A 24,217-nucleotide genomic window follows, 5' to 3' on the forward strand; every position below is an offset into this window, starting at 1 on the left:
ACTAGATATCAGGATTCCTGAGTTCATGGCTTTCACAAGTCCCTGCATTGTCTAAGGCAAGTCTTTTCAGACCACTGTGCCTCAGTTTCCCCTCACTTATAAAAGCAGGAATACTACTACTTCGCTCACAGGGACAGGGCCAGCTCTGGCTTTTTGGCCGCCCCAAGAAAAAAAACACGGGGCGGCCAGAACGGCAAAGCAAAAACAAAAACAAAACAAAACAAAAAACCCTGCGGCGCGGCCGGAGCGTGGGTGCAAGGGGACCGGCGGCGGGGGGTGGGGGGTGGGAGGGAGCGGACGGGGGAGAGAGAGAGAGAGAGAAGGGGGCGGCCAGGGCTACAGCAGGGGCACTGCCACGCGGCCACTCCCGCTGTGCCGCCTCCTGCCGCGAGGGCTCCGCTCCGGTCGGCGGGGAAGGAAGAGGACTGCCCTGCAGGGCGCTCTGGTTCTCCGCGCCGCCGCTCCCTACAGGGCGGCCAGAGCAGAACAAGAACAAAACAAAAACAAAAAAATCGGCCGTGCCGCCCTAGGATTGGGCAGAATGCCGCCTCCAACAATCTGCCGCCCCAAGCACCAGCTTGCTCAGCTGGTGCCTGGAGCTGGCCCTGCCCAGGGATGGTGTAAGGTTTAGTTATTTATAAATTGCTTGGAGATCCTCAGAGCAGAGGTTGTATAACTAGAGGATGATACCCCATGCAGCAGCATAGCAAAGTTGATTATTTTCTTCCCCCACAGTAGCTAGAAGAGTTGTTTTTTCACCCCTACTTTAATTATCACTAGGGCTGTCAATTAATAGCAGTTAACTCACTTGATTAATTGTGATTAATTTTTTTGAGTTAATCGCAGTTTTAATCACACTGTTAAATGATAGAATACCAATTGAAGTTTATTAAATATTTTGGATGTTTTTCTACATTTTCATATATATTGTATTCTGTATAGTAATTGAAATCAAAGTGTATATTTTTTAATTACAAATATTTGCACTATAAAAAGGATTAAAAGTATTTTTCAATTGATGTCATACAAGTACTGTAGTGCAATCTCATTGTTGTGAAAATGCAACTTAAAAATGTAATTTGTTGTTACCTAACTGCACTCAAAAACAAAACAATATAAAACTTCAGAACCTACAAGACCACTCAGTCCTACTTCTTGTTCAGCCAGTTGCTAAGCCAAACAAGTTTGTTTACATTTACAGGAGATAATGCTGCCCACTTCTTATTTACAACGTCACCAGAAAGTGAGAACAGGTATTTGCATGGCACTTTTGTAGACGTGACAGATACGCTAAACTCTTAGGCCCCTTCATGCTTCGGCCATCAAACCAGAGGACATAGTTTCACGCTGATGATGCTCGTTAAAAAAATAATGCATTAATTAAATTTGTGACTGAACTCCTTGGGGGAGAATTTTATGTCCCCTGCTCTGTTTTACCCACATTCTGCCATATATTTCATGTTATAGCAGTCTCGGATGACGACCCAGCACGTTCGTTTTAAGAACACTTCCACTGCAGATTTGACAAAACGCAAAGAAGGTACCAATGTGAGATTTCTAAAGATAGCTACAGCACTCAACCCAAGGTTTAAGCATCTGAAGTGCCTTCCAAAATCTGAGAGGGACGAGGTGTGGAGCATGCTTTTAGAAGTCTTAAAAGAGCAACACTCTGATGCGGAAACTGCAGAACCCAAGCCCCCCAAAAAGAAAATCAACCTTCTGCTGGTGGCATCTGACTCAGATAATGAAAATGAACAAGCGTCGGTCTGCACTGCTTCAAACTGTTATTGAGCAGAACCCATCATCAGCATGGACACGTGCCCTGGAATGGTGTTTGAAGCATGAAGGGACATATGAATCTTTAGCGCATCTAGCACATAAATATCTTGCGACGCCGGCTACAACAGTGGCATGCGAACTCCTGTTCTCACTTTCAGGTGACATTGCAAACAAGAAGCAGGCAGCAGTATCTCCTGCAAATGTAACCAAACTTGTTTGTCTGAGCAATTGGCTGAACAAAAGTAGGACTGAGTGGACTTGTAGGTGCTAAAATGTTACAGTTTTATTTTTGATTGCAGTTATTTCTGTACATAATTTTACATTTGTAAGTTCGACTTTCATGATAAAGAGATTGCACTACCGTACTTGTATGAGGTGAATTGAAAAATACTATTTATTTTGTTTCTATACAGTGCAAATACTTGTAATCGGATATAAATATAAAGTGAGCACTGTACACTTTGTATTCTGTGTTGTAATTGAAATCCATATATTTGAAAATGTAGAAAACATCCACAACTATATAAATAAATGGTATTCTATTATTGTTTAATCGCATGATTAATGGCGATTAATGTTTTTAATTGCTTGACAGCTCTAATTATCACACTGCTAGATCTCCCACTGCCCTTACTATGTTCATGATTTCTGGGCCAAATTCAGACCTGCTGTAAGTGGGTGCTTCTCCACTGTACACAGTAGCATCATGTTTAGCTTAGAGCACGTGCAAGGCCCTGTACATTAACCCCACACTGCTTAGGGTGGCATAGTCGCGAAGGAAGCTTGCTGTGGGGAGAGAGAACTGAGGGATTTAGACTCTTAAATGTGTGGCAGTAACTGGCTGTGAAGCTATATCACAAGCATATTGTGCACCTGTACAGTAATGTATCTAGTACGTACACAACACTGCCCTCTGCCAAATGGGGTGACAGGCCTGCTCAGAGACTTGTTACCCACTCTCTTCTCAGCACTTTTGTTGCTCTCTAGGGGCTGCGACTTACAGAGCATATAAGCCAACCAGCTGCACAGCTCAAGAAGGGACTTTATTAGCTCCAGTGGTAGAGGCCTATGGTTTCGGAGCAGCACGTCACCCTCAGTTCTGTCCCCGCTCCTGCCTAGTTGTGGTGTGTGGCTGGTGCGCCTGGTACCAGAAGTTTGCAGTCATGGATTTAACACAGAGAGGTCGAAGCCACGTAAAGAGACACTGGCCCACAATGCACTGCACAGCCAGTCACCGTTGCTATCTGCCTGCCTGCCACTTACGCTGCATGAGCTTGCGATTCCTCCCCAAAGTGACCACTTGGACTGGGCTCCAGAGAGAGTGACAGCCTCCACTTTTGCACATGTCCCCCATCCTCCTGATTGATCCGATGAGAAAAGCAAGCACAAGCCAGCTTCTTTAATTGCCAGAGACAGAGCTGTGGGGCGCCCCTGTCACCCATCAGTACCATTTAGGGCTTGGGAACTGCCCAACTCCCATGGGGAATGCCAATTACTCTCATGTGTTCATATCAGTGTTAATTTCATTTGGTTTCCGACACCGTTGTCTTGTTACCGTATCTAGTCCTGTACAGTAACATGAGCTGATGCGTTGAATTTCTTGACACCAGGCTGTGGGAGCTTCCACGCTACAGCATCAGATTGGCAACCCTCTGCTCCAGCACCGGGGTGTTGGATGGCAGAGGCTGCTGCTAAGACCTGTTTAAGACCACTAGAGAGATGTATTACTCACTTTTCTTTTCAGCATTTTTGTTAGAAGACACACACCCACACCCCGTTTATGCATTTACTAGTTGAAACCAGGAAGCCTCCAAGTAATGTTATGGCAGCCAACCTACTAATGAGTCTTTTTGAACCTGGTGCTGCCTTACCTCTAATTTTACAGCCTGTTAGGATTTGAGTTCTGTGGACAGCCTCACATTTAGTTTAGAATTATAGGCAGAGTGGCTGTTCTCTCCTATTATTGTGCTGTCAATCTCGGATTAGCACATTATAATATGGTACACTGAATGCATCTGTTCTGTATATCACAAGTCCTAATTGTCATTTGTTGAATCATTTTGTCTTATATGATTGTTAAGCAATTATTTCATCTGAGACGGTTTAAACTTTGATTACTGTATAGTGTTTACAGGGATCAAAGTAAAATCAGCCGCTGCTTCAAACAGGCACAAAAGCTGTCCTAAATGCAGGCGTGCACGCTCGCACCCCAAGCGGCAGTGAAATGGATGAGATGACCCAATAGGCCTCCCACCTCCAGGCAGAAGGATGGGAAACACTCCATTTGTCCAGGATGGTTAAGCGTCCGGCAAACATGGAGGGAATCCAACAGATGCAAAGTGACATTTCTGCCAAGACTGCTCATGGCAGGAGGCTCTTATCCTACCAGCAGCCCTGCTGTTCCCATGCTGCAGAACCAGGGCACGTGGTGAAATACTTTACACTTCTCTAGTGCCTTTCATCAAGGATCCTAGGAGCGCTGCACAAGCAGCTAATTAAGTCCCAGGCTCCCCCTGCTCCCCTCCCCTGAGGCAGGCCAATGTTTATCTCCATTTCTGATGTGGGGAAAGTGAGGTGCAGAATGGTTGAGGCGATTTGCCTAAGGGCCAGATTCTGAAGCAAGTTCAGAGGAGTTTCCTCTTCGAGCGCTCAGCCCCCATAGCTGGGGCCAGATTGGGAGCAGACCTCCAGGGCGAGTGCACTAAGGTCTGTTGAGAATCTGGACCCAAGTCGTTACGTTCACTGTCTCCTATCCCCAGCTCCACTAGAGAGTCACCCCGGCAAAGAAAGCCAGCACGAAGTCTACATGCTGCTTGCCTCCCCCGTCAGTCCTCAACATAGGAACTTCAGTGGTGCACAGGTGTGACCATCAGCCCTCCTGCCCAGTGAGGAGTGTGGGATGGCTAGATTAGAAGTCCCCCAGGGTCTGGCTCTAGCCACCGGTCCACACTGCAGAGCCGTGGAGGGGATAAGAAGCACTTTGAAATCGGTATTCTACCAGAATACAGCAACACTGGCACTGCCACATGACAACACGGTGGAGCGATGACTCGCTGTAGGGCGATTTTGCCCACTTTTAAGGAGGCAAAGCCCAACCCCTGCCAGTCTGGCAAGCGAGAGACCAGAGCTAGGGAATCCAAATACCATTTCCTGCAGGGCAGTACAGGGTCCCTCACTAGGTGCTTGGGCCGACGGAGTAATTTTAGTCCATCATCTCTTGAAATGCCCACTCAAATTGGTCCTTAACCTAGCAAGTCCCATGAAATGAAGATGCAGAGACTGTCAGGAACTTAAAAAAAAAAAAAAAAAAAAGTGTTGAATTTAACCTGAACACAACCCAAATCCCCTTCTTGGACCAACTCCAGTTCACGAGATGACACAAACAGAGCTCGTCTCCATTATGAAATTAAGTGGACTCATGCCTCCTTTCATTAAAAAGGCAGATTAATTCATGGGTACAAACAATCTTACAATTAAAAACGGCCACAGATACCATAAGGGAACAGAAAATAAAGACCCTTCAAAATAGGAAGAGTCCTGACACTGGGTACCTGGTGGACACAAGACACCAAGGCCAAATTCAGAGCAACACACGCCATTTTACACATCTCTTCTAATCAGACCACAGTTTAAAAGCTCCCCTGCACCCTAGAGCTTTGTCTGCAATAGACCTTTTAGGGAAGTCTCCTACAACTGCACTTCATAGCAGTGCTGGGAGCGCTGATGCTCATCAACTGCCCGAGATTTTAAAGCCATTGTGTAGGATTAGATTGCACAGCAGGAAGAGCGCCACAGTGCGGTCTACACTAGCGCTCCCCACACTGAAAATGCAATCCTGTTAGTATGATCATGGGAAACTAATGTGGGCACGTCACACTGCACGTGGTCCTCTGGGTAGCAGACTCCTGGAAGAGCAAAGGTCCTGAGGGATTACAGGTTGAGCTGCTAGGTCAAGACTGAAGGGCAGTTTCCCCATGGGATAGAAATAAGTATTTGGGGGGGGGGGGGGGGGGAAGAGAAGAGATGCTGTAAAGTTACTTATCAGAGCTGATCTCCGATATGCTGCCAATTCAGGATGGAGATGCCCAGAGTGGACACAAACCTTGGGATCAAGAGATGGAGTCATTTCCAGGGCAACTCTCAGGTGGATTTATAATGAACAGAGTAAGTCGCACCCACGAGGGCTGTTGCATCAAGGACACCAATCAACGAGCTGCAGTTATAACATCCACCCGCCCTGTCACAAAGGAACGGAGAAGCAAGTGGCAGGATCCACCTGGCTCTTTGTTGCTTAGGAGCACGAAGCACACTCACTGATGGGGCTGGATCATGCCCTGCTCGGCTCACAGGCACATCATATCGTGGTTTAGTCACATGGGCCAGGAGATACAGTGGAAGCCACTTGACAGAACAGGATTATAGCCAGAGGGTGAGTGGCCTTATTCCAAACAAGTCTACCAGCCTTGTTAAAAAGACACCCAAACAACCCAACCAGACTAACTGGGCTGGCCCTCCACATACTGTGTATTCCAGTCGCGCGCGCGCACACACACACACACACACACACACACACACACAGCATTATACTCTGATTACAGCTGGGTAAGTGTCTTGCCCAGGGTCACGCCGCAGGATGGCGACAGGAAGGATTACAACCCAGGAGCCCTGACTCAGCTGCTCTGCTCTCACCACTAAGCCAGTCCACCCCTCAGGCCACTTCAGGAGGGCTATTTAAAAACAAATCCACTGTCCTTTGAAGGGTTGTTATCCTGCTTTGCCTGCAGCATGCACATTCGCTTACAGCTGGTGAGTCAAGGCACCCAAGCTAGCGTATTCTGACCACAGCATGCCCCAGCGTCAGAAGTTCCAGCTATCAGTGTTCCCATCTGTAGTACTTGGCGTGTCCCAGGAAGAACGCAAGTCCTCTCACAAGGCTAATATGCCAGCAGTCACTTGGCCTATTGCATGGTTATACGGCACTTCAGCGTCACAAGAAGCACCTGTCCATTCCGCCGTGGAAAAATAAAGCCCTGATTTTAAAGAACGGAAGCCATCTATTAAAACAAAAACACATTTTCCTGGCCCACGTTCCCCAACTAACTACCGGGGCAGGGACACAAGATACCAACCGAGAACACAGCAGCTGGATAGAGCCTCAGCGCTCAGAGAAGGGGGCTCTAGCCAAGGCTCTCTACATTATGAGATACAAAGTTAATAAGTTCAAAGATATCCTTGGCCTGGTTGGTACTTGGGAGCCAGCCATCAATGGCCGGCAACCCAAGAGATTGAGTTTACCCCATTTGATACTGGAATTAAGTGCAGCCAATTTGCAGTAACTGAATTGGGGTCCACCTTGCTGTTGCTCTGTTGGCTATTGACTGCCAAATACATGCTAATCCTCCATGCACACATGGGGCCCAACATTCACCACAAACGTGCAGCACCATCCAGCTAATTACTGAAGTAACGAAGCAGGAGCAAGAACAAAGCCCTACGCTACAGCAGAGTCCACCCTCCTGAAGCGAAGAATGTTACAGCCCAAAGAAACCTCTAAGGAAGTCGTCAAATGCAACGATGAAAACAGAAGTCTGGAAGAGTAGGTAAAAGGTAATGTCGTAAATTGCAGCTTAAAAACAATCGCTGTGGGTAAATTGCTTTTTAACAAGCAGACAAGCTCTATCAATAGCATCTACCGTATGTTTTTATAAAGTGCAGAAATATGTTTTTAAAAGGCCAGTAAATAAAGTTCCTATCGATTTGATCTCGAGTGTAATCTGTTTTTCTGTCTGCCACCAACACTGGTAATAAAGCAGAATCATGTAATACGGCATTTCAGCTAATGCGGCTATACATCACCGCAGGGACTGCGCGCTCACGGGCGATCTATCATTTTCTATTGGGATTGCTTAGCTGCAGAATTTATAAACTTGCTCCAAATTGATGCAATGTCCAATTTTCTTTTCCAATTTATTTTTGGTTGAGCAAAGCAATATTGAGGCATCTGAGAGACAAGGAGGGAGCATTTCCCGTCTATCCAGATGTTCCCCCACTTAGCTCCGACTTCCTGCTAGAGGCTGCAGGCTCTAGAAAGCCCCTCATGGTGGAGTGTGAAGTTAGTGACTCCTCGGCAGGGGGACCTTTCAACAGGGCTGCCGTTCCCTGCTCTCAGACAGATGCGTTAATAGCAATGCCAATGGCGCTTCGCTCCACACAGCGCTGCACGACCTCTGACTAATCCTCACGACATCCCAGGGGGCTAGCCTTTTTGACGTTACCTAGAACTTCATGGCCCAATCCTGCCACCACAGACCTTTCTGTGCATGTATTAGTCCCTTGGCTGTTCACGACTTGGGTCCATGCTGCATTCCATGCCTACTTAGCCCTTTACACCAGTAGTGGGGATAGACAGCAGATCCTTCTGCTTTTACTGCTAGACCACATGAGGGGCCTGTGCTTTAGGAGTAGGAGCCCAGGAGTCAGAACTCCTGGCTCTAATCCCAGATCTGGAAGAGCTGTGGTATAGCTCTTAAAGTAGGAATTTGGACCCCTGGGTTCTATTCTCAACACCAAATGCTTGCTTGATTTTGGGTAAAGAGTCACTTTACCATTGTGGGCCTCTTCTTCCCCGGCAGTCTTAACTTAGAAAGACTACTACTAGCCTACCTCCAGGGGATGCAAGCAGTTTTACTGATTAGCCTACAAGAAGTGATTTAAGATTCTTGTTTCAGATACAGACTGATTTTGGGAAAGTGTCTATTGTACGGCACTTATCCCCGATAGCGCTAGTTTGCAAACAAACTTTTATTGTACTGAGCATTCTGCTTGTAGACAAAGATACTCAATTTTATTTATTTAAAAGAATGATGGGAAGTAGAAAGTTATCTGCATGTTAACTTCCCCCCAAAGTGATGTTTGGAGAAGCGAGGCATTTGGTAGCCAAGACCCAATATTTAGATTTTTTTTTAAGTGGCTTAATACACAAATAAACATTTGAATTTGAAAAAGACAAACAAAAATAAACCTTACGTAAACCAGGAAAGGAATCCAAAACTGCAGCAAGGGAAACTATATAACAATGCATAGGGCACTAGGCTGTCCTGGTTCTGTTCCCAGCTTTGCAACTGACCCAGTGTGTCACCTTAGGCAAGTGCTTGGTGCCTGTTTCCCATCCCACTCTTGTTGGTTTAGATTTCGAGTTCTTTGGAACAGGCCCCGTCTGTCACGCTGCATCTGTGCAGCACATAGCATGACAGGGCCCTGATCTCAGCTGGGGCTTCCTGGCTCTACTGTCATAACTAAGTGGAAGTAGTTGGAGTCACTCATTCCCCTACAGCCAAAACACCGTGCTGGCCCTGGAGAGCCAGCCCTGAAAGCCTCAGTGAAGAACGAGATAACCAGCCAATCTAGTTTCCCATGCTCAGCCCAGCCAGCTTCAGTGGGGGAAAAGTAAAATCAGCCCTTGAAAATTCTGTTTCAATAAGAACTTTAGCAGCACAGGCAGAGGGGGTTTTAAAACCTCTGATTTTTAACCAGTCGGTGTCTGAGGCTTACATGCCTTTGCATGTCAGCTTTCCTGAGCAGGCTGCTCCTGCAGCCCCAGCTCAGCACAGCTGGCAGAAGCAACTTGCAGTGGTGGTGCCTTTCATCTTTGGGAGTTGACAGTTCAAGGCCGTTCTGAACCCCACTGTAGTGAAACCTGCTTTCCATACAGGAAAATAGAGAAACGAATGGAGTTAGCACTAAAAGCCCCCCAAAACCAGACAGCAACAACATCCCTGCCTCAGTTTACAATAGCCTCGGAGGGAAAAAAGTGTTCAGGGACTTATTCCTTTGACCTAAGATAGTTGGTAAGTTCTACGATGAGAAGACTAACAAGGATTGGTTAGAACACACGTTCTCCAGCCTTAGTGCACCCGGAGAGAGTGTTTGAATAAAGCTGCTCCCTATGACTTTGTTCACAAACCCCAGGACAAATTCAATTCTCCTTACACATGCCAGCAACCCCTGGGTGAGCAAGAGGAGCAGGATATGGTCTCTTAGCTAGATACATCTCAGGCCAGTCCTGTGGAAGCCTGACCCCATCGTACATGCATGGGGAGGCCAAGAATCTCAAGAGTGGCCTCGCTGTTTGGAAGCCCCACTTGAGAAAGCTTGGGCCTGTAAGAAGTGCCGAGCATCCAGCCAGACACCTCCAAAAATTAGGTCGTAGGTTCCTCAAGTTGGCCCCCCCGCCCCCTTCAAAAGGAAAAATAAAAATAAAATCCCTGGCCACTGATACTTTTGTTGAGTCACTTAGGACAGAATTTCCAGAATCAGGATTAGGGGTTTCTGACTAAGCACTAGATCAAGCATTCTCCATACTGCTCCCTCCCCCTGCTCCCCAGCTGTACCTCAGCTGCTCAGAAATAAATGAAGTGTGGCCTTTTTCCACGAGCTTCTCCAAACCTGTACGCCCTCAGTAACTGCAAGATCTTGAAGCCCAAGATTTTGGGCTAAAAATACTGGTGGGGGTGGGGGTGGAGGGGCGCGGAGGAGAGGAGGATAGTCTTTTCCATTGTTTCCTGGCACTCTTATTTCAGAAGCATTAACAGATTTACCAGTCCTTGCCATGTAAATATCAGCAACAAAACAATCATGACAACAGTTAGCTTTTGTTTAAAGAGACATGATACAGGAATATAAACAGAAAGAGCCACTGATTAAACAGGGTGCTCGCTATTACAGAGTAAGCCTCATTACAACACCTGGGACATGGCATTCCTAGTGATTTTAATAAAGTGAATGAAATCTCTGATTACACATTTAACACACCAGGCATGTCTATCAAATGTTAATACCCAGAGAAGTTGGCGAGTTGTGTTGGGGGGGGGGGGGGGGGTCTGTTTTTTGGCAGGGGAATGTACTTTGAATATTGAATAAACGGTAATCAAAATATCTAGGTGTCTGTCCTTGGACTGGACTGCTTTGCTGTATATAGAAAAGGCATGTTTAAGTTTTTCTATAAAGCCTCCCATATTTTTTGAACCATTCTTCTTTTTCCTGGTGGGAGGCTACTGACAGCTGAGCAGCTACCAGCAGAGGAGATTAATTCTTCTTTTCCTCTTTGTGAGGATTTCTGCTAGCAAGCCCCCGAAGCATCACCAAAGGATCGTTTGGTAAGTGAATAACCAACAGCTTGCAATATTTGGTTACGGATCACACTCCGATACTTTCCAATGACTGCTATCCTGGCTCTTCTAATCCCAATCAGAAACTAGCATCCCAACTTTGTAGAGTTTGAAAGGTTCTGTTCAAACCTGGTTGCAGAAGTGAGCAGAGGGGAATAGGAACCCTAGCCCATCATCTCTGGATTCTCAGCTCTGATAAATGACCAGCATCTGATGCTTCAGAGAGTAAAAAATCCTCATAATGGACAAATATACATTCAACTGCCCATGGGATAAAGTGTCTTCCTAAACCCAAGTAGGTTAGGGGGAAGCTTGGGCTCTGAGGAATGTGGGTTCTTGTCCTAGCTCTTGTAAACAGAGGACATTAGCCTTCAGAAACATCTGATCACTCACCTGTCCATATGCCTGCCCCAAATCTCTGCAGAATTGTGCACGAGAGCGTCAGACACATTGAGGAGCTTTGCCATACCCCTGAGAGGTAGAAAGTATCATTAGACCCATCTCAGAGACACTGTGGTGCAGAAGGCTGAAACGCATCCCTGGACAAGGCCTATACAACACTTAAGTCCCACTTCACCCTACACTGTTGGCCTGAAGTGGTAGCCTTCTGCTGGTCCAGGGACAAATTCCCACCCCCCAGGATGGCTTGCCCAAAGTTCCACAGCAACTGTGGCAGAGCCAGGAACTGAACTCCAATATTAATTTGTATTGGGGTAGCAGCTAGGAGCTTCAATTGCAGACCAGGGCAGCATCACACTAGGCACTGTACAAACAAACAAAACAAAACAAAAAAAAGAGTCCCTGTCCTGGAGAGAGACCAGGTGGATAGAGACAGACTGACTGACTGGAGAGCTGTTGCAACAATTGGTCTGTAATGTTTGCCTGCTTAGGAATTTACCACGGAAAGTAGGTCAAGTTATTTTCAATAAAGAACGTTACAAACAGGTGCAAGAGAACCAGACTGACTAAATTAGTCCAAACAAAAGGTCACGTTGATACAATCCAAGGACTGTGGAAACTGTGCTTGTTAAAAAACAAGTGATCTGGAGCTGGAACTTAACCAATGAAAATTGGTGTGATGGATATTAGGCCTAACTGATGGACAAAATAATGCGGGGTAGGAGGGCACGGATGAACTATGCCACCCACTTTGCCTCCCCTTTGGGGCTCTTAATGAGATTTTTTTTTTTGAGGGGGAAGTTTTAAGGAACTTTGTTTTCACCTATAAGTGCTCAAAGTCACCACATTATCATGACATCTAGTCCTCAGCCCGCCAGCAGAGATATTCAATCACCAGCAGCACAAAAGCATGTGAGACTCTGCATTGCGTTACCTTTCCTTGTGGTGTTATTTTCTGCCCCACTGTTTCTTGCCTCCTCTTGTCTCTCACTCGCTTGGCTTTTCATCAAATCCTGAAATCAATTAAACTGCATCCTCCCAAGCCTGCCTTGTCTAAGGAGAAAGAATCCAACCAGATGACAGCCCTCACCAGATCGTAACTAACTAGGTTCCAAGCAGCAGGTGCCATGGTCAACTTGTCAGCCAAAGCATCCGCTCCCAACTAACCAGTGTTCCAAAAAAACAAACAAAAACTGTATTTCACCCATCTTTTCTATCCTCTCTCCTCCACCTTGTGTCTGTCTGCTTGTTGAGAACAGGATCAGTGAACGTGCGTCACATGAGAACAGAGTAAAATTTACTTTTTCCTCCTCATAGAAAGGTTGCTCTGAAAATAAGAGACACTGATATTTTGACTCCAAAAGAAGAGAGACTTTGATATGGTCTTCCTACGTTTGCATGGCACAATCACTCAGTTTCAGTATAAACGTTTGTTTTAATTTCTCGCATTTAATCAATAAACTTTGCATTTGAATGAATGCTTTAGGTCTGTTCACCACGTCACTGAGAAAAAACAAGAGCTCTGTTTAAAAATAACTCCAAACCTACCTACTATTGTTTAATGTTGGACAGCGAAAGTTTATAAACACCTTTAACTCTTGGGGCCTTTGAGAGCAACAGCCAGACAACAGAGTGAAAGGAAACAAGGAGGCAGCATTGGTCAGCGTGAGCGGCAGCGTCTCAGCACACGAGTGGTCTACTCAGTTACGTTTCTTGTTGACATCCTGGCAAAGGAGCATGTCTGAGGCCAACAAGGTGGCTTGGGGGAGGTTTACAGGGAGCTTGTCCCAAGCATGTGGGGCAGTGGGGGAGAAAACATGAAGATGCCTGCTCGAAAATTTAACAAGTGGGCAATGGATATCTCTCAAGTTCCAGTCCAGAGCCTCAACATCAGCACCATCCCTCTTCCCTGCTAAAATCCCATCTGACTTAATACTGGCTGGTGACAGTGACATTCTGGAAGCAGCCAGTCACCACAATCTCACCTGGCTTGGAGAAAGTTTTATTCCTCTCAAGATCAAACGCTAAAGAGAGTTTCACGGCATCGCCCGGACAGATTCACGCGTGAATTAAAAGCTGGTTCCTCCACCAAAAGGAGCCGTGTTTAATGCTGCTCTGCAGAGCGCATCCCTCAACCAGAGAGCGAGAGACAGACAGCCTGCCCAACGGGGTAGCTAGCAGCTGGGTTAGCTTGTTGATGGCAAAGCTCTATTCTCAACAGGCTATGCCCGGTGCTAGCTTTGTAAGGATCATAGTGGAAGGCTATCAGAGCAGCTAGTGCATCCTCTGACAGAGGTGACAGCAGGGGCCCAAATCACGCAAGGTGCTGCACAGCCTTCCTGTTTAAAAGCTTCTGCTGCTTTCACTGAGCCCCCCCACCCCCGTGCAGTTCACCTTGGACTCCAAACCCAGGAGTCACTGATTCCCTAATGGGACAGTAACAGGACTGTCCTCCGGGCCAAGCCACTGGCGCACAGACAAGACTTCCTAGTTTTTGACAAGCAAAAAGCCTGCAAAGTCCAAGCACCTCATCCCCGTTTCACTGCAGACTAACCCCCAAATGGCCTGATTTGCCAAGGGGCAGGGCGCTAACCATGCCCAGTGAAATGAGCAAGAGCTGGGCGGCGGGGGCTCAGCATCTCTGAAAGTTAGGCCAAAATGGTCTCTGTTTCTCATTGTCTCTCTGGTTCTGATCTATGGCCTGTCCTCATGTATCTAAGCACTGTGTAGGCACAGGGTGGGCATACTGCAGTTCTACGGTCACTAGAGATGGACCAGCTCAAATATTAAGGATTGCTGTGGGACTACTCATGAAGTCATGTGCTATTCACAGGAAGTAAGGGGGCAGAATTGGGCCCTGAGCTTGGGGTTGCTTGGACGTTTTGTTATCCCCCCAAATCAACACGGATTAAAGAGAAATAGCTAAAACCGAGGAGGAGGAGGAGTCAGAAATCGGGCCAAATCCTCCACTGGTGTAAATTGGTGCAGCACCATTTGCTTCAGTGGTTCCATGGTGGTTTACACCCGCTGAGGATCTGACCATATGGGTCAGTGAGAAGGCACACATTATGCTAGATGTGGTTGCTAATAGCTGGAGCCCACAGTGTCTAACAGCTGGCCAATAGCATCTGTGTTTGTTTATCTTAAAAAAAAAAAAAAAAAAAAATTCCAAATACCTCTTGGCCAGACCACCTGTGAAACAAGTTTGGTTGGATCTCAGCCCGGTTTCTAATGGCCGAGGACTCCACATCCCAATAAAAATCACTCCACTGAACCTGGCCGCCTTGTCGGCAGTCTCAGCTGAAGAGTCACTCATATCTCTGGGCTGAGAAGCAAGCAGCTTCAGCCCCAAAAGCGTCACTTCCCCAGAAAATTTCAACAGGTCCAAATGCAAAACCCCAGCCTGAAAGTGCCTCCTGAGACAGAGCGTAGCATCCTCCTCACGGGCCTGCAGCAATGAGCAGAGCAGAGCCGAGCTGCACAGCTGGAGGCTTCAGCGGTTAGAAAGAGAATCACCCTTTGCGGCCATCCGCCAGCACCTGCACATGTAGTCAGATTAATTTAAAGAGCTATGCGATCGCAGTGAATGAGAACCCTTCACCCCTTTCACCTTCCTGCCCAGGAACATGACACACCTTAATAAGTTAGCCTTGCTGTCTCTGTTATTATTGTCCACATTTTGCAGATTGGGAGGGTGAGCACGGGTGCTGGAACAGTTTTTGTCATGGGGGTGCTGAGAGCCATTGAACCAAATTGTAAACCCTGTATATCATGGAAACCACTTTAAGCCAGTTCCAGCACCTATGGGCGGGCATGGGATACTGGGGCTTGGAGAGGGCAAGTGACTTGCCCGAAGTTGGCCAGTGAGTTTGCAGTGGAGCTAGGAATAGAATCCCAGAGTCCTGACTCCCAGTCCCGTGCCTGAGCCGCAGTCATTCCCAACGAGGGTCTGCAAACAAAATGCAAAGCTCACTTTGGAGCACGTGCTACTCAAGTTTCCACCCACTTCAGGAGGGGAGCTGATCCCAACCCACTAGCACAGGTGTAGCTCTCCCCTCAGGTACCACACCCTCTCCCCATTGCAGGTGGAGAGACTCAGCCCCCCTGGAGATAGCATACCCCTTCCCAGGACAGGAGGAGAGAGGCACCACACCCCAGTGCAAGAGGTAATGTTCGTAGAGGAAGCAGGCTAGGGGAAGATGGTTTCACCTACAGTGGGGAAAAAGCAAAGTTCCATCAGCCTGGCCTTCCCCAGTGGGCACACTCTACAGACTAGGCCAGCAGACAACCACCACTGCTCATAGCAGTGCCACCAATACAGCAAGATCAACTGCTCTAGGTCCTCTGACAGGTCATCTTCACAGATGGCTGCATGGAAATCACACAGGATACACAATGACTAGATTGGGACTGGATTTCAATCCTTGCCAGGAGGTCAACTAGCTTCTGTGCTAACAAACTGCAGGGAAATGGAGATGTTGCATTGGATGGACCCCTGTGTGTCCTGAACACACACCGCAAAGCAGCTTCTGTGTGTTACTGGGGGGGGGGAGGGAGGGGGAGTATCTCAGAGTGTGCAAAGCCATGGAGAACTCCAACATCCCTGGCTTTATGCATCACCGGGAAGCACCCAGAGAGGGTGATCAGATAGCAAGTGTAAAAAATTGGGACAAAGCCCCTAATATCGGGACATCTGGTCACCCTACACCCAGATACCAGGACGACAGAAAGGTAGCTCTGCATCACTTCCTTCCCTTGCCTTCAGGGTTGTCTTTGCTTACAGCCTGTCCTCTACTCAAAACACTTTTTACTCATTTTATCAGAAAAGTGAAACTTCCCCCACAATTTACACCTTGGTGTCTTCTCCTTCCGCCACAATTTACACCTTGGTGTTCTCCTTCCGCCCCACCCCCCCGCCACAAGCCCAGTCAGTCCCATGTGCCAGATAGAGAATATGGGGTCAGTAGCCACTCAAACTGACACCCCATCAAAAGGTTTGATACCTTGTTCATACAGAAACATGGTACCACATTCAGGCCAAACACTGGCTTAAAAAGGAGCAAATCAGAAAGACTGAAATTTGCCCTGTGAAGAGACATCTTATTTACCAAGGATCACCACAGCAGGATTTCCTGAACATGCATGTAGAATTTGGCCTCCTCTGGGATCATTAATTAAAATCCCCACCCCCACCCCATGGGAAATGGGGGCTCATATTTTCCTAGGAAAACCAAAATCTATAGTGTTTTGGTTCTTCAAAAAGCCAACTTTCCACTGTAAGCAAGACACTTCCTGCAAAAAAGATTTCATTTAACCAAAAATGGAAAAAATCCTGATCAGCTTTACACTTTGCTCTTTCTTAAGAATTTAACAATCAAGTAGCAAAACACCCATCAGTATCATTATCATCCCCATTTTACAGATGAGGAAATGGAGGCAGAGAGGTGAAGCAACTTGCCAAGTTCACACAGTGAGTCGGTGACAGATGGAAAGAACCCCTGAGTCCGGACCCTCAAAACCCAGCTCTAAGCATGAGAAACACTATCACCTGCTGGGATGTCCGTCAGAGGGCACACCTATGGGAATCCACAGAAGGAGGCACCTCCTGTTCCACCTGAAGGCCATGAGTAACCACACCACACTGTAGCTCTGGAGACTAGCTTAAGTCAGCCATGCCTAGTGGCTGGGGTCAGCCCTGATCAGACACTAGTTTCCAATTCCAGACAGACAATCTCACCTGCAGGCAATTCCTTTTGTTGGAAACGGACATTACGAGAGCTCCTCCAAACTTCAAAAGCATCCTAAGGCATTCAAGGGTTAAGAATATATACAAAAGCACGGCCCTTTAGAGTCGGCTCTGCGTTTCAGATCTCATTGTGCATTGCCCCTTGCTGAAAATTAAAATACTATAACGTGCTGCAAAACCCAGCACATTGTGTGCTTTTCTGTCTCTCTGAAAGACTTATTTGGAAACCTACCAAGCTGTTCAGGAGCAGGTTAGTCAGCCAGCCAGCCTGCCACACACACACACACTTAGGGAGAAAAGCCTGCAGTATACAGCATTCATGCAGCACCCCCTGCTGGCTGATCCCAGCATGACACCAGTGGCTCCAAAAGTGTGCTGCGGAAGCAGTTTATGCGAAGAGGGTCGAACTAGGAGGACAGAGGGTAAAACTCAGTAAACAAGAGAAGGTTGGGGCATTTGTCCAAACAGTGAGAACTGTTGAACCGTGGGGTCATGTCTCAAAGAGAAGAGACTGAAGACTTGTCACTTGGGACACTACAAGCCTGTTGGCTTGATGTCCAGATGAAGAGGAGCAATCTTCCACTGTGCTGGATTAAATGGGGTTTCGTGGACCGTTTATTTTCTAATGCCAGCAGTTCTAGCATTAAAGTGGGGCTTACCCCGAGGAAGAGGTGCTAGAAACACCAGCCTGGGCTCCCATGTTCATTGCATCTCAGTGACTCCAGACAAAATCTGCTAGCGCGAGTTTACTGGTACCTAGATTCTTCTCCCCACCCTCTAGCTACCAACCCTACCAACTCAGCCTGGGATCGGAAATGCAAGCTGAGCTCGCTCCTCATGGGCCATCACCAGATTCTGCAGGCCAATTTCTGGCCTTGGTTACACCAGTGCACTCTCACTTGAATCAGGCTTTTTGTCTAGGCAGCGAGGCCTAGTGGCAAAAGCCCCGGACAAGCACTCTGAAGACAAAGGTTCTATTCCCAGGTCTGCTACTAGCCTGCCAATTGACCTTGAGAAAGTCACTGCCCGTCTATGCCAGTAACAATACTCACCTTTCTAAAGTGCATTGAGATCTATGGATGAAGAGCCATATGCAAGTGCTGCATATTAACACCTCACTGATGGCTGCTTGAGGGGCTCCCCCCTCTTTTCAGGAGAATTGTACTTCAAGCAACTTGGGCAACATGGAGGGAGATTCCTTATTACCACCAAGTGGCCAGTGAAACTGGTTCTCAACCCAGGGGCTTATCAACTGTGCAGTAAACCCCACCCCAGAGTACCAGCTTAAAGTTTCTTCTGTGTCAATTGCATCTCAGGATTGCACCAGCTGCTGCTGTGTTTCCAGTGCTGAAAAGAGTGACTGGCACAGTAATCAATGGGAAACCAGGACATCTCCGTGTTCTATCAGATATACAGGAAAAGTATTAAGAAGAGGAGTCAATGGACTGTGGATATTTGTTTGCTTGCATATCCTTTAGGATGGTCATCTTGCAATGTGAGCCTGCTAGCTGCTAAGCAAGGTCAGGGCTGCTCTATATTAGAATGGAAAACCCGTGTACCACTCTGGGACAGCAATGGTGATTCTTCAGGTGGTGTTAAGGGCACTGTGCTGCCTTTCAGATGAGATGCAAGCGGGAGGTCCTGACCACGTGGTCATAAGAGAACCCAGAGTACTTGCTACCTGAGTAACCCGAGCATCCCTGGCCCCATTCCATCTCCATCCTCCCTGGAGTGCTTGCAAGGAGAATAAAAGGTCAATGGTGCCATCTAGCAGTCTTCTACAAATACAGCAAGCATTTCACATGGCTTGCAAATCTCTCATGCAACAGCATCCCCACGTGCTGTACCACACCCACCTCTCCAATGCAGAACGGAAGAAGGAGAATGCTGCACTTTAAACAGCGTGAGTCAGATTCTGCACAGCCTAGCGCCTTGTGTCATCCTTTACATCCATAGAAAGTCAATGCAAAGTTTGGAAGCGCTGGTATCAGTCTCAAGGTTATTTACTGGTTTGCAACATACATGCTGCAGCAGGAAAAAACACCAGGCTAAGTGTGCTGGCTTACAGTGACGGTTGTGCTCTGGTGACGTTCAGCTGTTTATTTCTCCTTTATGGCTAGATAGGACGCGAAGCTCAGATCGCCTAGCTGCGTAACTAGCCGGCAGCCTGCATCTCACCCTTGTGTCCCCTCTCTGCTGCTACTCCTGCCTGGAACAGCCTCTCTTCATTCCAATACCCTCCTTAAGATGCCTTTTTTCTTGAAAGCCTTTCAGCGACAATGCCCAAGGAATAACGACACAAGAGCCTTTGTCCAGCGAGCAGCAGACGGTCGGTGTCTGCCTTAGGCTGCAAGCTCCTTGGCAGAGGGACGGTATCTTACTTTGAGTCTGACCAGCCCCAGGCCACAACGAGGGTAATCAAATCCCACTGTTCCTGGACCACTCTGAATAGCCCACCAAGCTCCTGGCTGACTTTGCTTTGGCCCATTCATCAGGGCCCAGCTTTTAATTTCCCTGGCCAAAGAATGGAAATATCAAGAGACTGAGCCAGTGAAGCTATTGCTGCTCATCTGTCCTAAAGAGCTCTGGCTAATTGAGGAGTCCAGTTTAAAGAGCCAATGGAAGAGAATCTGGAAGACATTCAGGGTACGTCTACATTGCAATAAAACACCCATAGCACAGCCGCAGCTGGTCCATGCCAGCTGATTTGGGCTCACAGAGCTAGGGCTGGAGGGGGGGGGGGGTCTATAAAATGGCAGTGTAAACATCTGGGCTTGGGCTGGAGCCCAGGCTCTGAGACCCTTCCCTCCTGAAGTGTAGGGATACCCCCTGGCGGGCCCAGGGAAACATTAGGTTTGAATTCACTTCAGAGACCACCCAAGATTCAGGTTCATCACAAAATTTCCCAGGTCTGGGATTAAACCCATCAAGCTTTGTTCGGTGACACTCATCCAAGTTGGTTCAAAAGCAGAGATGGGGGAAGCAAAACACAAAATTCAGACCTGGGCCCAGTGTAAAGATTGGGCCCATTTGCAAACATTGGATCCAGGATCAGATTTCAAACTCCCAAACATTCGAGAGATTCAGATCTCTGGTTCCCCCTGCTCCTGCACTGGGTCAGGTTGGCTGAACCCAGCCCATCCTTTGAGTTTGTCATGAAGCCTTCAGGGTTTATTCCAGCACAGCTGCATTCGGCCAACACAGTACAAGTCTCACTCGAAGCAAAAGCTTGGCTTCTCTCCATTGCCCAATAGGGGTCGCTACCGTGCTAGAAGTAGCTTATTCCCCAAGCAGGCTTGGTTAACCATCTGGGTTACAAAACAGACAGGTGAGAAAGAACTAGAAGGGGAGAGGGGATTTACTGCTGGGTCACATTTAGTCACGTGTTTCCCTCTTTGTGGTGTCAAGAGCTGTAATGATGCAGAACGTTGCTGACAACCACGATATCTCACTGCCCAGTGCCCACTCACAGGGGCTTCCTGCTTCACACCCTCTAGCTTGCCAAGCACAGCAGCCAGTGAATCCCTTTCCTAGACAAGGGTCTCCATCCCAGGAACTCACAGTGCGGTGAATATCCCATCCTGCCAGTGCCCGAGCCCAGAGCCATTCAGTGTTTTTCCCATACAGCCAATGGCTCTCCTCACAGTGATCTTCCATCAGACAGTGGTTTGGATAGATCTCTTTCCAGAAGCCATCAGAACCACTCCATGCCTCCATGATAACACCAGGTGCTCCCTCACTGAGTTTTGGAGCACTCCCAGTCCTGGAGTGAGGGACCGAGCATGGCCCCCAAGCTGCGATGCTCCTGCAAGGCAGTAGGATGCGCGGTCGCTAGACACCCAGGCTGGTTCTTGATTGCCATAGGGACTTAAGTGGAGGAGGCTCTCAGGCAGATGTTGGAGGCCCTCTGCCAGCAGCAAAGATCCAGACATTGATATCTGCTTTAACCCAGTCAAGTAATTGATTATAGAAATGGGTCTCCAGAACAAACTTCACCCCTAAACCTTCCTCCCTCCTGTTCCCTTTCAGATACCACCAGCACCTCTCCCTCTTGTCTGGAGCACAGCCTGAGCCAAAACACACCTGTAGGCTTCCTGCGGTTGCTGTTCCATCTCTGCCTGAAAACTGGCTTATGCTCTGTGCCGAGCATTCACCTAGGCCTAGGTGGTTTGGGGACTGGGTCATCGGCAGCTCTGAGTCACTTCTTCCAAAGCCCTTGCTACTGCAGTACAGCCACTCCATGTGCCCCTTGACAGGACACAGGAGCCTGGGGAAAGACCCCAGTGCAGCTACACCAAGCTGTGTCATTTAGAAACAAGAGCTAGTCTTTGAATCTGATTGACACCTCCTACCGCCTGACCAATGCAGTGCAGAGATGGGCAGGACAGGTCATCCTCTAATGCACATACAAATGTTAGGAGGTGCAATTGTTTCCAGACTACAATTTAAATGGCAAGTGTTATACGGCGTCCCTCAGCCAATAAAGCGACAAGACTGTGTGAAGTGTCCAGTTTGCACAAGTTACAAAAAATCTGCAGTTACGCACTACTACAACAACCCACAGTTCATTCTGGCTGCGCAGCCAGTGGTGTCAACAGACCAAACATTGCCTTTACAAGACAGTGGCACATAAACAGTGTCAGGGACACGGTCCAGTAATATAGCTCCCAAACTAAGGCTTGGTCTACACTTACCCCCCAAGTCGAAGTAAGGTACGCCAATTCAGCTACGTGAATAACGTAGCTGAATTCGACATACTTTACTTCGAACTTACCGCGGTTCAGACGCGGTCCACACGCGGCAGGCAGGCTCCCCCGTCGACTCCGCGGTACTCCTCTCGTCTAGCTGGAGTACCGCAGTCAACGGCGAGCACTTCCTGGTTCGATTTATCGCGTCCACACCAGACGCAATAAATCGAACCCGGAACTTCGATCCCCAGCCGCCGAACTAGTGCGGCAGTGTAGACATACCCTAAGGTTTTGGGGGGAAAAGAAAGTTTTGCAAAACCAAGCCAAATAAAGATATTTGCAAGTTCATTTCTACTTCAATTCAAACCAAACCTAAACCCAAACAAGAGAACTTAAAAAAATCTGCCAGACAATTGGTTTGCAAACAAAATCCTGCAGCTTTGAACTAATGCAGGAGAGTCAGGAAGTGACACTGACTAGATACCAAAGTGAAATTGACCAGCCTAGAGTTGTTGGGGTTTTTTTGTTTTTGCAGACCAGCTATGTGTAAGCTTGTCTCTTTTGCCAACAGAAATTGACCCAGTAAAAGATATTACCTCACCCCGCTTATCAGTCTAATTTGGTTATCCATGAGCAGTGGAATACAAGTAGTGAGCAGCTCCAGAAGTAAAAGGAAATTGTTTAAGTGGTCAGATTTAATATCCAAGGTGGCACTAGTAACACAGGCAAGAAAAATCTCATTTAAAATCATGTTTGTAAAAAGCAGACCTGATATCTTAATAGAATTCATGTGGTTTAAGTGCAGACAGTGAGATTTTTCACAAGCACTCCCTGTTATATTTTCACAAGAACCCAAAAGTCCTACTTTAAATTGCTGCAGCCATCCATGAAATGATTGGGCAGAAAAAGCCAACTGAGCAGTTATCTTCAAAAATAAATACAAGTGAAATCTGAACCAAAGCGCTAGGGAATTTGGAAACCAAGAAGCAGCAAGCCAAGCTGCACTCCCTGTTAAGAGTCAGTGAATTAGCACAGTTACAAAAAAGAACCTATGGTTACATTTGATCTGACATTTATGTCCAACAGCCATGGAATTTCACTTTTGTGAAGATGCCAGGGCCAAGTCCACTGGGTATATGCGCACCTGTTGGCCCACCTCTGCTCCCAATGCAGCCAGTGGAGGCTTTTTCCACTGAAGACAATAGAAGCAGACAGACAGAGACCAATGAGGAATGTTTTGTGAAAGTCCCACCCAGAATCTGAATCTCCTATTTCACTTAGTGCATCTCAGCTGGACTTTGAAGCTCAACTGAAGCAAGAGCTGGTTTTCTTCCACAACACAAGTATCACCCGCAGAGCACATGAGTTTAAACGCTCTCTCTGGGCTCAACACCAACCACTTAGCGCCCTCCCTGGGGGAATGTTTTATGCAGAGCACAGATTACTAGCTACAATCCCATCAGTTGAGGGGGCCAGTGAAAAAAGTTCAGGTTATAGAGATATATGGCTGAGTATTTCACAAAGAAATTAGGACCCCCAGTGTACATATAGCCCTTGTCCTTTAAGAAAACTTGACTATTGAATTCCTGTTCCCTGATTCCCAAACGACACCGTCTCCTGATGATGCACTTCCTTGCGGTGTATTATTCAGACACTAGAGTCTGTGCGCAGTGTGGAGTTCCAGGCAGGGGTATGGTCCTTGGGAAACAAGGCTGGAGCCTGAGCTGTGTGGAAGCCTGTCAGTGCCTCTCTAATAAATGCCTCCCATTTAAGGCAAACTGTGATTCAAGATCACATGAGAAATTTGTCCACGTTTAATCCACAATCCAAATACCTAGACAAAAGCCCACAGATTCTTCAGTATGGCCCAGTGCAACTACACATAAGGGACTTGATTTAGGCTTTACCTTGTCAGCCTGTGGATACGCAATCTTTGGGCTGCGCCACTCCTTGCTGATCCGTTTCCGGTACTGATTGCACTTGGGGATGTATGTGCAGCCAACGTCTCCCAGTTCTGGGTAGAAAACCTCCAAGTCCCCTCTGGAAAGGAATAAGGGGCAGGAGGAGAGAAACACTGGGGTGAGACTGTGGTGTGTAGGGCTGCTTTTGTGGGGAAATGAGGAATGAATCAGCTCTTATTTTCTGAGGAGGTTGTGAAGGCTAGGACTATAACAGGGTTTAAAAGAGAACAAGATAAAATTCATGGAGGTCAAGTCCTTTAATGGTTATTAGCCAGGATGGGTAAGCAGGGCCGGCTCTGGCTTTTTTGCCGCCCCAGGCAAAAAAGCCTCCGGCCGCCCCCCCCCCGCAAGGGGGGGGCGGAGCCGGGGGGGGGCGGCGAGCCCCGGCGGGGGCTCCGCTCTCCCCCCGGCGGCCGGGGGCAGGGCCCCGGGGAGGGCGGCCGGAGCCCTGGGAGGAGGGCAGCGAGCCCCGGCGGG

At 47.6% G+C, this 24,217-nt stretch overlaps 1 protein-coding gene across 1 annotated transcript in view; it reads right to left on the reverse strand.

Annotated features, from left to right (window-relative positions):
* PEBP4 (phosphatidylethanolamine binding protein 4) overlaps positions 1 to 24,217 on the reverse strand; it is a 196,954-nt gene that overhangs the window by 169,170 nt on the left and 3,567 nt on the right. Inside the window, exon 2 of the mRNA XM_065400045.1 lies at positions 23,687 to 23,819. Within this exon, the coding sequence (XP_065256117.1) occupies positions 23,687 to 23,819 (133 nt within the window). The remainder of the gene's footprint in view (positions 1 to 23,686; positions 23,820 to 24,217) is intronic.

This window comes from Emys orbicularis, chromosome 2, assembly GCF_028017835.1.
Source record: "Emys orbicularis isolate rEmyOrb1 chromosome 2, rEmyOrb1.hap1, whole genome shotgun sequence".
Classification (NCBI taxonomy): Eukaryota; Metazoa; Chordata; order Testudines; family Emydidae; genus Emys; species Emys orbicularis.